Source organism: Ipomoea nil, unplaced genomic scaffold, assembly GCF_001879475.1.
Source record: "Ipomoea nil cultivar Tokyo-kokei standard unplaced genomic scaffold, Asagao_1.1 scaffold1612, whole genome shotgun sequence".
Classification (NCBI taxonomy): Eukaryota; Viridiplantae; Streptophyta; class Magnoliopsida; order Solanales; family Convolvulaceae; genus Ipomoea; species Ipomoea nil.
In genome coordinates this window covers 519,054-533,806 of record NW_017618040.1, presented here as the reverse complement: position 1 = coordinate 533,806, position 14,753 = coordinate 519,054, and the positions used below count along the sequence as shown (strand labels likewise).

At 45.4% G+C, this 14,753-nt stretch overlaps 1 protein-coding gene across 1 annotated transcript; it reads right to left on the bottom strand.

Annotated features, from left to right (window-relative positions):
- Positions 1-812: 812 nt before the first annotated feature.
- On the bottom strand, positions 813-1,610 carry LOC109191026 (probable leucine-rich repeat receptor-like protein kinase At1g68400). The gene has a single exon (XM_019341614.1). It carries the CDS (start codon positions 1,608-1,610, stop codon positions 813-815), a length of 798 nt encoding a protein of 265 aa, XP_019197159.1.
- Positions 1,611-14,753: the final 13,143 nt, after the last annotated feature.

Sequence of the window (14,753 nt, the reverse complement as noted above, 5' to 3'; positions counted from 1 at the left end):
TTTGATTTTAAGTTGGAATTATGGGAGTAATTCCTTCCCTTGTATGCATTTTAACACTTGTTTAAACCCAAATTAAATATTTCACTTTAGAATTGCACTAGGTGATTAAGCACTTGAAAACTCCAGAAATCCCGCTTTTACTCTATTGTTTTCATCAACTTGCTCACCTTGTTTCCTTTTAATTAGTTCTACTTTTACTATCGATCAATCACTTATTTTGAAAGGATTAGTTTCTCGTGAAAAAATTAATAGCTAGTGCTTGATACGCCCCGCTTCTCTGTGGATCGATAACCCAATACTCCAGGTATTTGTTTGTTTAAATATGCTATAACAAATTCTACCCTTTCCCTTTAAGCAATCAAATCCAAGATAAGCCAAAATAGCCAAGTCACAAAGCGAATATTCAACAAATTTGCATGAACGCCTTAAATTAGCTGATAAGGTGAGGGTTGGTCCTATTCACAAGGATCGGTTCTCCATCTGAGGTTCTCCATCTGAGGAATACGAGAAGTCTGACTAGCACTTTAGTCATTGAAGGGGGTGTTACCATCACCGTAATAAACCAAGGTCCCCTAGTGGCTGGACCTAACATCAAAGAGTTAATTCCAGCAATAGTCCTCTGACTATTGCGATTTTCCAAATTTAGTCCTTGTCTTTTAATTTAGACGAAATAAACCCTTGACTATCAAAATTGTTCCACCATTGGTCCCTTCTGTTAACTAAAAGTTAAATAAACGTTAAGTTAATGGGTAAAATGGTCCTTTCCCCTTCTTATCTTTCCTGTTCGACAAATCCGTAGGAATCACCGCGCGTCATTTGAACTCTCCGATTTCCATACACGTATGCTCCATTACACCTTCAACATTACCACACAACCGTGCCGGAATCGCCGTGCTTGGTAAGAAATCGGCGAAGGCCCGCAAAGAACGGGGAAGAAATCGACGAGGCCCGCAAAGAACGGGGTTGTTGGCAAATGAGGATTCGGGGAAACCAGAGCGAGACGCGGGTATTTTCCCAACAAGTCTGTTCCCGGAGACGTTGAAGTCTTGGAGATTCGGGAGGTTGACGCTGGAAATCGAACCGGAGAACCCATTTTCCTCGAGGCGCAGGGTGAGCAGATGAGTCAAATGGCTCGCACTAGCCGGAATCTCACCGGAGAAATTATTATGCGACAGATCAAGCCTGTACAGCCTGAACAACGACGTCAGAGACGCCGGAAACTCGCCCGAGAGCTCATTGTATGAAAGAAACAACAGCTTCAGTGCAGTGAGCTTAGAAAGGTCGGGGAGAGGACCCGTGAACCGGTTCCACTTAAGGCTGAGAACCCAGAGCTGGGTCAGCGAAAAAAGCTGTTGAAACGAACCATGGAGGTCGAAACCTTCAAGAACGAGGCGAGAAACCCGGTTGTTTTGGAAAGAAACACCAGTCCACCCACACGGGTCGGAGCTGGAGTTCCAATCCCACAGCTTATTAGAAGTATCCGCAGCGGATTTGAAGGACAGCAACGTCTCAGCGTCTGGGTTTGAAGCATCGCCGAGGAAGGAGAAATGGAAGAGAATGAGAAGGAAGAGAGAGCGGGATAAATGCAGTAGTGTTCTCAGCTTCGCCATGGTAGAGAGAGAATATGAAAGTGGAGAAGAAATGGCGTATGGAGGGAGGGAGGGAGCAGGTTGAAGGGTGAAGAAAGAGGGTTAAGAGTGTAATAAATGCAAAAGCAATGGGACAAAAGCAACCCCGTTCTTGGTGACGACGGCGGCGGCTCAGCCGTCCCCCACGCATATTTTGACGAAGAATTAGCGGAGATTGCCAATACGATGAAGTAGGTCCGAAGTTTCGCCGATTTCTTACCAAGCACGGCGATTCTGGCACGGTTGTGTGGTAATGGTGAAGGTGTAATGGAGCATACGTGTATGGAAATCGCGACAGAAAGCATTTCAAATCTTGTCTCCACTACTTTTGCAAAATTTTGGGGGAGAATAATACTACGTCACCACCGGAGAGTTCGACGGCAATGAAGCCCACGACGGTGATTCCTACAGATTTGTCGAATGGGAAGGAGAAGAAAGGAAAATGACCTTATTACCCCTCAACTTAACGTCTATTTAACTTTTAGTTAACAGAAGGACCAATGGTGGAACAATTTTAATAGTCAAGGGTTTATTTCGTCCAAATTAAAAGACGAGGACTAAATTTGGAAAATCACAATAGTCGGAACACTATTGCTGGAATTAACTCTAACATCAAACTTAGCCTGAGATATAGCTAGGGGTAAAATGAGAGGATCCAAAAGAGATGGGCTAGAACCTGCCCTCGAAGAAGCCATAGACGAAAGTACTGATCACACCTTGATCATCAGGGGCTCTCAAGTCGTTAATACACACAACGAAGCTTGGGTAGCCCTTCTAGAGGGATGGGCTGACAAGATGAATGCTAAAATTGAGGAGCTGGTTCAATGGTAAGAGCAAGGTAACCTCCCTGTGGTCCCAAAAATAATAATGATCACCCTGCTTTTTACGTAGAGGATCATGAATGAACCTCTTCCCGTTAATTTCAAGCCACTGAGTATCAAGTGATTCAAAGGAGCAGGGGATTACCTACTAGGCTGCTATGATGCTAATGGGTTCCACGAAGGCAGTTATGTGTAAGGCTTTCTTCTCAACCTTAGGTGGATTAACATAACAATGGTTTTTTAATCGAACCAGGGGGGGGGGGGGTTCTATCGACTCTTTCTACGACCTGGCAGTGAGATTTACCATGCATTTTTGCGAGACAGGAAAACCAAAAAGCATTTGACATACATAGCCTTAGTAAAGAAAAAGGTAGGCAGGACCCTTACCAATTTCCTTAATCATTGGCAGGCCAAAGAGGCGAAGGTAGATGGGTTGGATGCCAAGTTCGATTACCATGTCCATAGAGGCATTAAGGGTAGGAGACCTCTACAAAAACCTCATGTGCAAGACCAAGAACACCTATGTCGCTTTGATAACCACAGCTAATATATATGCAAAGGCCAAGGAAGAAAACTGAGCAAAAGATCGGAAGGAGGAAGGGTCCTCCAAGAATGGCCACCCAAGCGAGCAAGAAAGCGACAAATCAACTAGTAGAGAGGTATCTTGAACGAAGGGGGAGGGTCGCCTTTGAGGCAGACCCCTCATCCCAAGTGGGCCTCCGAGATTACACTCATTAATGCCCATGACACCGATATTATTGATGCCATTAACCACACAACAAGCGAGGTACTAGCCTACGTCATGGAGGTACAAAAATTCTACATTTCTGATGGTTTTATCGGGACCGGGTCCACCATATAGGAAATATAGCACGGAATAAAACAACTATTATTACCAGTGGGACGCGAGGCCCACATCAACGCGCATAAGCCAAATGTCGCAGGCCCAGAAACAACAGTACAGGAAAGTTATATAGTGAAAAAATAAATAAACGGATAGACAGAAACCTGCATTAAATCCATAATACAAGAATCGATCCTTTGACCAATTAGGAGAGAGAGAAGACTCAGACCGCCAAGTTACTGGGTCATTTGTGTTTCTTGTCATGTCCTAAACTGACCGTAGACCCCCCCACCCCCCCTCTTTTTTTTTTATACCCTCTCAGGACTTTCGCATACCACCCACGTGTGCGACATCTACATGCCTCCAGCTCCCACCATACACGTGTCCTCCCCTCTCTGTACGTACCCCCAACTGCTCGAACGGGACCGATTTTGTCGCGCACTCTCCCGGGATCCCTGTTCCTATACGCACCGCCCTCCGTCAGCTGCTGTTCCATGTGCAGCATGCATGGACTAGCTGCCATTCCCCCCACAGGCATGCATGTACGTAGTCTCCAACAGCGTGCATGCAACCGCCACCCGTACGCGCAGCCGCCACATTATAAGCAGGCAACCGCCATCCGTGCGCGCAGCCGCCACCTTGTACGCATGCAACCGTCATCCGTACGCGCAGCCACCACCTTGTACGCATGCAACTGCCACCTGTGCGCATAGCCGCCACCTTGTACCCATAGCCGCCACCTTGTACGCATGCAACCGTCATCCGTACGCGCAACCACCACCTTCTACGCATACAACCCCACCCATGCGCACAGCCGCTACCTTGTACACGTGCAACCACCTCGCATACACGCGTGCATGCATGTTTGCGAGGTCCAAGCGTACGTATAGGTATGCATGTGAGCCCATGCGTGTGAGCCCCCCTCCTCATCCCTTTGGGCTCACACTCTCTAATCTACACGGGCCAGACCCATTACATTATTCTCCATCATAAGTCCCCCACTTCTATTAATCATTGGTTAATGATTAAAAGAAGTAAGACCCAGTCTACTAAGCAAGGCCCAAATTCCATGATAAAACCCTGGAATTAAATGATCTTAAATATCCAGTTCCTCCCCCCTTCCCGGCCAATTAAGACTCATATTCCCTCTCCGACGTAATAGCTCCCTTCTTCTTCGCTACCACTCCCCTGAAAACCTCGTATCCTCTACCGCCGATGCATCCCCACCACGTCAACCACGCACCCGAGATCACCCTCACATTATCGCCCGCTTCCTTTGCTATACCCTCGCTAACTGGCGCCAACAGCATGCATCATGCCGTCTCTTCTTCCTCTACCCATGCTCAATGTCTCACCACAGGTGCAACTGCGACGACTAACACTCCCCCGATTGCTCCCTCCACGCCCGGTGCCTTCACGACCACGGGGACCCACGACGTTTACCCTACTGCCCGCGACCGCGACGATCGCGTCGCCCTTGTCCACTTGTCGACTTCTACCCCCACAACACCCACTTTCGGGGAGTTCTCTCGGTCGCTTTTCGCTGCATCATCGCATGGCACAACCAGGTCAGTCCGCTGGGATGCGACCGCGACCACGGCCCGCCACCGCCACCGTGCCTGTTGCCCCTCACAATCTGCTCAATGCTGCTGGAAGCTGCCGAAATCCCTTCGCCGTCTCCGCTCCCCGTTCTTGCGAGGCAACGCTATTAGATCACTCTGGATGCGCACCCATGCCCGCAATTGCCAATCATGTCACACTTACTGGTGCTACGTTGAACGCCATTACCGCTGGCCAAAGGTTGGTACCCTTTGTTGTTAATCTTGTAGATGATGGGTCCCCTCCGGCCTCCCCAAGTTATCGTATTTTGGAACCTGCCGTTCCCCGCGGGATCCAATCTCGTTTATCCAGTGTTGAGTTGATGTCTCTAGATGAATGGTTGGGTGAGGGGATAAAAATGATTATCCTGGGTGCCACGGATACAATGACTGAGCCTCTGGGCCTTCTCTTGGTGGTAGTCCATTTCCATTCTATCGAAACAGGTCTCCGATTTCCTTTACACCCTCTAGTAGCCGAATTCCCTTCCATAATGCTATTCCATGCCAGCTAACCCCTAATGTGCACTGACTTCTTACTTGCTTTCTTATGAGATGTCGCGAGGTTAGCGTACCGCCCTCTTTGTCTCTATTCCTGCAGATGTACCGTGTGTACCGCACCAATGGCCAAACCGCCTTGCTAGATGGAGAAGATTCACTGGTCAGTGCACTGCCAGATCATACTTTGGATGGTGGTCGGTCTTCCCCGATGATGGATGAGGACATGGATCTACCTACTCCGGTCACTACTTGCGTAGCTTCTGTGGGGATACTGGAGCTGTCGTCGTCTCGCCCCCCTTCGCGACATGGAGAGTACGAGCCACATGGTCTCTTGGCCACACGGGGGTTTGGCAATGTCGCTGCTCGGGCTCTGTGACCATACAAGCCCAGCTACATCGAATTCATTTGGCGAAGTGTGCATGACATGGTGACTCCCTCTAAACGGTTTTGGATGGATAGCAACTCCATGGATGCACCCAGCTCCCACCTGGTGGGAGATAGCATGCATGTAATTTTTTTTCTTTTTTTTTTTTTTGAAACCTCTGCCGCGGGGACTCTCCATCCGTACCCGGCTTTATTGCCCGTGTCGCCTAGTCTTGACCCCTTTTTTTTAGGTGACTATGCAGGCTATTGGGTTGCAGTAGCGGTTTATATGCGGCCACCAGGGAGTATACCGAGTCTGAATGGGCATGGGAGATGTTGGTAGCCGATTTAGCACGATCGGAACCATAATCACACGCAATTGCGCGTGGCGCATGATACATTGGTGGCTGAACATGATCAGTTGGAAAAAGAATTCCAGGCTTTGCAAGAGCGACTCATACAACTGGAAACCCTTCACGCTACTACCATGCAGGCAGCCATTTGAGATTAGCGAGGTTTTGACAATTTTGTGCGAGTGGGGGATGAACATGCTATGTCACGTATGCCTACTCTGCTGCAGGCTTGGTTGGCGTCCCCTCATATGTCAGGTCGGCCGATGATGGACGCCATGGCTAACTGGCGGGGGGCTCAAGATCCTCGTAAGTTTACATGTCCTCATTCCGTGCAGATCTTTCAATACTGGGTGATTGCGCAGGGTTGTCGGGTTTCTATGGCGCCTCTCGCAGAGGTTTAGTTGCGAGAGACGTTGGAGGGTCGGAGCCGGATAGTTCGCGAAGGTGAGGCTTCGTTTTACATGGGACAGTGGCACTCAACCGATGATCCCTACTACGTCATCCCCGCCTGGTAGTGCTTTCCCGATCACTCCAAAGAGACCGGGATGTGGAATCAGTTCGTCTCTCGCGGCTCCGTATTACCCAACTCCCAATACCCGATCACCTCCATTATTCACCACCCCCACTTGGGCCAGACTTTTCTTATAAAATGGGCCTTGATCTTGGGTATCATGGCCCCATCTCAAGTCCTCTACTTTCATTATTTGTCTCTGACGAGTAAAGAAAGTATATATGCTCTGACCTTTAACGCACCTCGACCCTTCCGACTCCCGGCCTAGAAGCTCTCGTTTTCCTGGACAGCTCGGTGCTTAGTTTCTACAACCTCCCACACATGCTGTTCGTTAAGATGACTTAGCTCTCGCATGTACCCTACAAGAGAAAGATAAAGCTACTCGCCACCTTCCCTTCGTGCGGGCTTATTGGGACGCCATGCCGCAAAGGGTATCTTAGCGGTCCACTAAGGAGCGGCACATATTGAATGTTGAGTCGCATAATTTAGACTCATAGATTGCTGAGAAATGGGATAGGATGCATCGACCGCATTGACCGCTGAGAAGCGGGGTAGTAATATGTCGACCGCTGAGAAGCACGACAGTGCATGTCGATTGCTAAGAAGCGGGAAAGAAATACTGTCGACCGCTAAGAACTGGGGTAATAAAATGTTGACCGCTGAGAAGCGGGATAGAATATTGTTGGCCGCTGAGAAGCGGGATAGACACATGTCGACCGCTGAGAAGCCGAATAGGTAATAAGTCGGCCGCTACGAGCCCAAATGGAAACGTGTACGCCATCGGCTTTGAGATTGCATCTTGTTAACCTGGGTGTACCTGTATGTGGGCTGCATGCTACCTCATGCTAGCACCACACATTTTTTTAAACGGTGCGTACCATACCCTGCAGGCCCAGGTTGATGTGTGTATACCCCTCGTCTTGGGGATCGCGTCCCCTTCAACGATGGTATACCAGTGTGGGGGCTGCCTGCTGCCTCATGCTAGCGCCACACACTGTCTGATTCCCTTTTTTTTCTCCTTTTTTTTAAGGGAACGACGCACGCTGGACTGCGTACCATACCCTGCAAGCCTAGGTGGATGTGTGTATACCCCTCGTCTTGGGGATCGCGTCCCCTTCAATGATGGTATACTAGTGTGGGGGCTGCCTGCTGCTTCATGCTAGCCCACACATCGTGTGATTCCCTTTTTTTCTTTTTTCTTTTTTTCTGGAATGTATGTGGAGATACAATCCCTGTAGGCCCAGGTGAAGATGCGCATGTTGGAGCGGAGCTCGCGTTCATGCGGGTAGATAATAAAGATTCATCATCGTATTAGGATCAACATAACTTTATTATGCTTAATAACGAGGATGAAAAACAAAACCAGAAAGAGAAGAAAATGTGAAAGCGTACCAAATCTAAGAAAGGAAATTTATGTATTCCACGCCCCTCCGGGAGGCGCCATCCGCCACCCCGCGCGTACCGGGTGGAATTCTCCTTCCAGATCTGTTCATCTGGGTGCTCGCTGGGGCTTGAGTGCGTGATAGAATGTAAGAGGATGGGTAAAGCTAGGGACGCATGCTTTTTGTAACGGTCCCCACAGACGGTGCAATTGATGGTTTTATCGGGACCGGGTCCACCATAAACCAGGTATAAGAAATATAGAATGAAATAAAACAGCTATTATTGCAGTGGGACGCGAGGCCCACATCAACGCGCACAAGCCCAATGTCATAGGCCCAGAAACAACAGTACAGGAAAGTTATACAGTGAAAAAAGGAAATAAACGGATAGACAGAAACCAGCATTACATGCATAATACCATAATCGATCCTTTGACCAATTTGGAGAGAGATAAGACTCAGACTGACAGGCTACCAGGTCTTTTGTGTTTCTTGCCATGTCCTAAACTGACCGCAGCACCCCCCCCCCCCCTTTTATACCCTCTCAGGACTTCTGCATACCACCCACGTGTACGACATCTACATGCCTCCAACTCCCACCATACACGTGTCCTCCCCTCTCCGCACGTACCCCCAACTGCTCGAACGGGACCGATTTTGTCGCGCACTCTCCCGGGATCCCTGTTCTTATACGCACCGCTCTCCGTCAGCTACCATTCCATGTGCATCATGCATGGACTAGCTGCCATTCCACCCACATGCATGCATGTACGTAGTCTCTAACAACGTGCATGCAACCGCCACCCATATGCGCAATCGCCACATTATACGCATGCAGCCGCCACATTATACGCACGCAACCGCCACCATTGCGCATAGCCGCCACCTTCTACTCATGCAACTGTCATCCGTACGCCTAGCCACCACCTTGTACGCATGCAACCGCCACCCGTGCGCGCAGCCGCCACCTTGTACGCATGCAACTATCATCCATACGCGCAACCACCACCTTGTACGCATGCAACCGCCACCTGTGCGCGCAGCCGCTACCTTGTACGCATGCAACCACCTCGCATACACGCGTGCATGCATGTTTACGAGGTCCAAGCGTACGTATAGGCATGCAACACAATCATTTTTATTGTGTTACTAGTTTCATTTTCAATGTTGGCCTTGCAACGTAGGGTAGGTAGGCTGAAAAACTATTGTGGTTGGGCTTACAGGTTGGGTAGGAAACCTAAGAAGGTAATAAAAGAATATTTATTATTATCTATATTATTGTCATTTTACCCGCTACACTTCAAACATTGGGCTCACAAAGTAGGGTAGGCAGCCCCAGAGAAAAAAAACGATTATGGTTGGGCTTGCAAGCTGGGTAGGCAGCTCTTAGGAGAGAAAAAACATTATCACATCCAATGTTGGGCTCGCAAAGCAAGGTAAGTAGCCCAAGAGAATAAAAAATGATTATGGTTGGGTTTACAGGTTAGGTAGGTAACTAAAATGAGAAAAAAAATGATATCATTTTCAATGTTGGGCTCGCAAAATGAAGAAAATCATTATGGTTGGGCATGTAAGCTAGGTAGGAAACCAAAAAGAAGAAAAGAAAAATAAAAGATATCAATTCCAATGTTGGGCTCACAAAGGAAGGTAGGCAACCTAAGAGAAATAAATGACTATAATTGGGCTTGTAAGCTAGATAGGTATCCCAAGAAGCTCTATAAGTCCACATGGAGGGAAAGCGACAAAAGAATCTCTTTCTTTTTCTTCCAGAGATGGTGCAAGAGCTAAGTCGTCCCAACAAATTGCATGCAAGGAATTGGGTGGCAGGGACTAAGGTATACAAAAGAGAGGATAACATTTTGGCCTAGGAGTCGAGTGGGTCAAGGTGTGAAAAGTTCGGGAGTGTCTATACTTTCTTTATTTGTCAAAGATAACCAAAGAAAGTGTGGGACTCGTGATGGGGTAATGAGACCCCGGAGCACATTTTATTGGGAAGGTCTTGGTCCAAGAAGATTGAACGATAGAACATTTTGGACTTAAAGGATGTAAGAAGGTAAGGGAGCAAAATATAAAGGGGATGAAACAAATTGGGTTCGAATGCATGACCTCTAAGTTGGTAACACAAGCACCAGTTAACCAACCAGGCAACCAAGATATTCACTTTTTGAAGGGTGATGTAGCAAGTAGTGGGGTGAAAATGGAACATGTGTATGACTAAGGTGAATGGTTAATAAAGACCCCACACTTGTCATCGAATGAAGAAAGTCCAAACACTATATAAGGGGCATCATGTCATCCTTATAGACATAAGCCCTAGGTTCACTGCATCCTAGCTAGCTTAATTAGTGGTGTCTTGTCCTAACTTTCTATAGAAATACTGTAACAACCCAGAATTTAATTTTATAAATTCAATTTTTAAGAAATTCCAAAATAGCCATTTTTCACCCTATAAAAATTTTTGCGATGAAATCGGTGTTTGAATAAATTATTTTGAACCACTTTTAAGTAAATTCAACACCGGAACTTATTTTGAATCTAAAATCCTAGATTTTTGGGTACATTGCGTACCAAGTTTTTGATCCAAAAGTCAATCTGAGCGAAACCGGGAGAAACTTGAGGAACCTAAAACTAAGTGGTTGTCTAGAAAGTATTTTTGGAAAAATGCATTTTTACCCCAAAACTATTTTAAACCATGATTCTATACCTTGGTCCATGAAGCTTGGTGAACCACTAGACTCCACATCTCTTTGCCTGATATTTTAGCAAGCTAAGTTAAATTACCATTTTGTCACCTTCCAATCTTTGGCATTTATCCTAGGGTTTTGGACCATATATAAGCATCAATAATGCCTTGTGTTTTCCTGATCATTCCCCTTGCCTCTCCATTCCCAGAAGCTCTGTAGACAAGAGAAAGAGACCATTACAGTAAGTATTCCTCCTTCCTCAACCATTTATTTCATTCATCTTTCCCTTAAGGCTTCATCTTCCTTTGCTTAAATCTCTGAAGTTCTATCTCTAGGCTTGGGTTGTATGGTTGTATGAAGAGTCTAGGAAGTGTCATCTAAGGAAGGAAAAGAACCACACAAAGAAGAGGAAGAAGAAGCTGAGGTATAACCCCATGGACTCCCAGCTTAGTTTTGGCTCTGTGAAGCCTCTGTGAAATAGCTAGAAATGAGTAGAAATGCTAGAATGTTGTGTGTTTGAGCTATTAGATGTCTTGTTGATATTGTATGATGTGTTGTTGATGATTTGGAGGTGGAATAGTGTCTGGTTTCGCTTTGCAGATGAAGAAGGAGCCACAGGTGCACCTCTCAGTGTGCACCAGTAGGAGTCACGGGCCTAGCCAACGACCCATGAGGGGAGCTGTTGGCTAGAGCCTTGGCTAGATGGCCTTAGGCAAGGGCCGTGGTCTTAGGCCGCCGTCGGGCGGTCCCAGGCGGCGGGGCTCTTCTAGCCCCACCGCAAGCTCTGTTGGTTTTGTCTGTGTAGTGGTCGGACCCTTGTGGCTCAGCTACATGTCGTTTCGGACAGGGTGTCACGGGCCCTTGTGGCTCGGTACCTTGGGGCCGTCATGACGCACGTTTGGACTTTGATTTCGTTGAATTTGGATTAGAAATGAGCATGATATGATAGAATTTGTGATGAAATTGTGTTACAGTAATCTTCAAATGAAAAGTATCAGAGTTATACTACCTATGTGAATTGCTTGATGTTATTTGATTGAAAAATAGAGAAGCATGATCATTAAGTGTTTGAGTATTGTTAGAAAGGCATGTCTAAAGTGTGTAATTGATTCATCGAGAATATAGTCTGATTACATTTGTTGAAGTGTACAGAGCATGTTGTTTTGCAATCCTAGCATGATTATGTGTCTTTTGAGAGTTCGCAGTAACATATAGAATTGAAGCATGTTGTACAGTAAATTACATCCCAAGCATGTCATGTTTTAAAAAATACATAAATGGCCAACGTGAACCTAAGTATTATTTTCCAAAACTCATGAGCATGTGGAATGTCATTACCTTGTTGCATTGAGTATTTGTTGAGAAGTGACATGCATAAGTTTACACAAGTAGAAGAGTTGCTTGAGATATATATATATATATATATATATATATATATATATATATATATATATATATATATATATATATATATATATAAGTGAGGTTTTGGAGGGCCCATTGGGATTATGTTCTTTCGGAGAGGATGACCGGACATTGCGATCCGACAGATTTATCATGTAACGCGGTGTATTCCCACGTTACGAGGTTGGAGACTGCCCGCCAGGCTTGGAATCCTGGTTAGGGGTGTGCACACTAAAAGTACGATACCTGATTCCACAGAGAAAGCAAGCAAGAAAGAAAGATAAAGAACCAAGAGAGTGGTTCTGTGGGCGAGTTGAGTATGTGGCCGGCAAGATTCCCGAGCCGGTTAAGTCCATTCACGATTCGTGAAGACCTACCTCCCCACGAGTTAGAGGTTCTGTAGTTATGGATGTGGCGGATGCACAAGATTGCACCGTACGCTACGGCTTCGCTGCGGTGGAGTACCTGCCTCACACAAGAAGAGAAACGAGAAGTATGAGAAAGTTTGAGCAAGAAAGAAATCGAGTCAAGAGACTTAAGAGAAAGAAAGCGAGTCATTGTGACTCTAAGAAACCTCCACAGAAAAGTATTCTATTTACAAACGAGTATATAAGTATACTTATCCTATAGCATCTTTTTGCATTTGAGTATAGTATTGCACGAGATTGCATAATGAGAATGTTTGCACGAGATTGCATATCAAAAATGTTGCACTAGATTGCATATTGAGAATGATTACCCGAGATTGTATATTGAGTGTGATTGCTTTAGTTGCATATTGATGCATGATATTTCTAATTGCATGATGAGAACTTGAAAGCATGAGAATAATTTCTTATTGATTAATAGCATGATATTGCTTGATAAGTTGATGTGTTAGCATGAGATTGTTATTGAAATGTTATAGAGGATTGAGTTTTTCTATGTTAAGTATGCGATAGTATGAACATGTTGTTAGGTTTGATATCGTTGAAGTATGCTTATTTGATATTTTAGGTTGTGAGCATATAGAAAGCTTTGTGGTTTAAATTAAGGTTTTGTCTAAATGATTGAGATTGCTTAACTTGGGAATGTGAACAAATGTTTTTCCAAAGTATATACTGTAGTATTTTACAGGGTTGAGTGTGGTTATACTTAGCTTCGTGCTAACGGGTGTTTTCTACTTGTCTACTTGTTGTTTTGCAAAATCCCTTTCAGGTGGGCTCATCGTGTGACACCCCGTAAATCCAAAATCTATTTAAGGATTAATTAGATAATTAATCCTAGCTTAATTGGTAATTTATTCCTAAAATCCTGAAAATTCAATAGTCGGAGGACTAGAAATTGACTAGTCAATCCAAGTCAAAGAGTTGTACTCTATGCCTTATGAATTGTTCCCTTGTCTCCTTACTCTTCCAACTTTAGTAAGGGCAAAGAAGTATTTTCACCTTATGATTGTGCTCCAAGCTAACCTAGCCTCACCCTTTCATTTCTTTTCCTAACACCCTAAACACAAAAGCTCCACCTTCTCTCTAGAAAATTGTTAGCTTCTTCTTCAAGCCAAGTTGTGGGCAATCCTAGATTCTACAAGTTGGTCTCCAAGATTCATACTTTCTTAACCTTGAGCATAAGGGAGGGTAAGCTCCTTGATCTCTTGGTGTTTTTAGTATCTTTTTAAGTGTCTTTTTCTAAAGATGGAATCTTTGTTGTCTTTTGGTGTGTTCATGAAGTTGAAGTTGAAGGAGAGTCTTAAGAGAAGCTTTTAAGGGTGTGAAAAAGTGAAGTAGTAGGCTATAAAGGTAACTCATGCTTTACAAAATCTATTTTCTTACATATATGATGATTTCTTGACTTCTACTTGTGATTTTTGCTATGAAATGTGAGATTTGATGCATTGTCTTGTGAGAATGCATATCTAGAGCTTGTTATTAGGGTTCTTGTATGCCATTGCTTGGCTATTTCTTGGGTTCAAGTCATATTGTTGCATGGTGTGTGATTTTGGGTGTTTTGGACTTGAATTTGGACTTGTTGTTGAAAATCCCGTAAGGGATATTTGGTGTACAGAGTGGTACCCGCGGGCGGAACGGCGGGTAGAGCTCCACCCGCCGCCCCACCCGCGGGGAACAAGCTTGTGGGTCGGGGTACCCGCGGGCGGAACCACACCCGTGGCCCCACCCGCGGGGTACATGTTTGGTGATGGTCGGGGATTTATTCCCCGTGATTCTTTTGACTTGGTAATTGATGTTTTGACCTCCCGATGTTGTTTTGTTGGGCTATTTGAGTGTCTTCTTGATGTTTCGTATGTATAGAACGGTATGTTAGGAATCCATGTAGGATTTGGTGTCTTGAATCGTGCTAAGTGTTCAACCTTGTGATTCGTTGAACCATGATGAGTCTTGTATATTCTACGGAACTATGTTTGGATTACCCATTTGATAAGCATGCTAGTTTGACGTTGAAATGCTAGTGTGTGTGGTTTGTTCTTTCCTATTGAGGTTGGCAACTTGTGTTGGCCATCGTTGGTGTCGAATTGTAATCCTTCCTTGTTGACTATGGTTTCATATCTTTGTTGTAATCCATTGATTGATTCCTGTGATGAAAATGTGTGTATTGGTTGTACCTTGATTGCACGGTTAATGGTATGGTACATTAATCACCAAGGTACAGATGTGGTCCTCGTGGTGGCCA

Excerpts from the sequence above, each read along its gene's own strand:
- LOC109191026 (XM_019341614.1), bottom strand. The coding sequence starts at position 1,610 with ATGGCGAAGCTGAGAACACTACTGCATTTATCCCGCTCTCTCTTCCTT.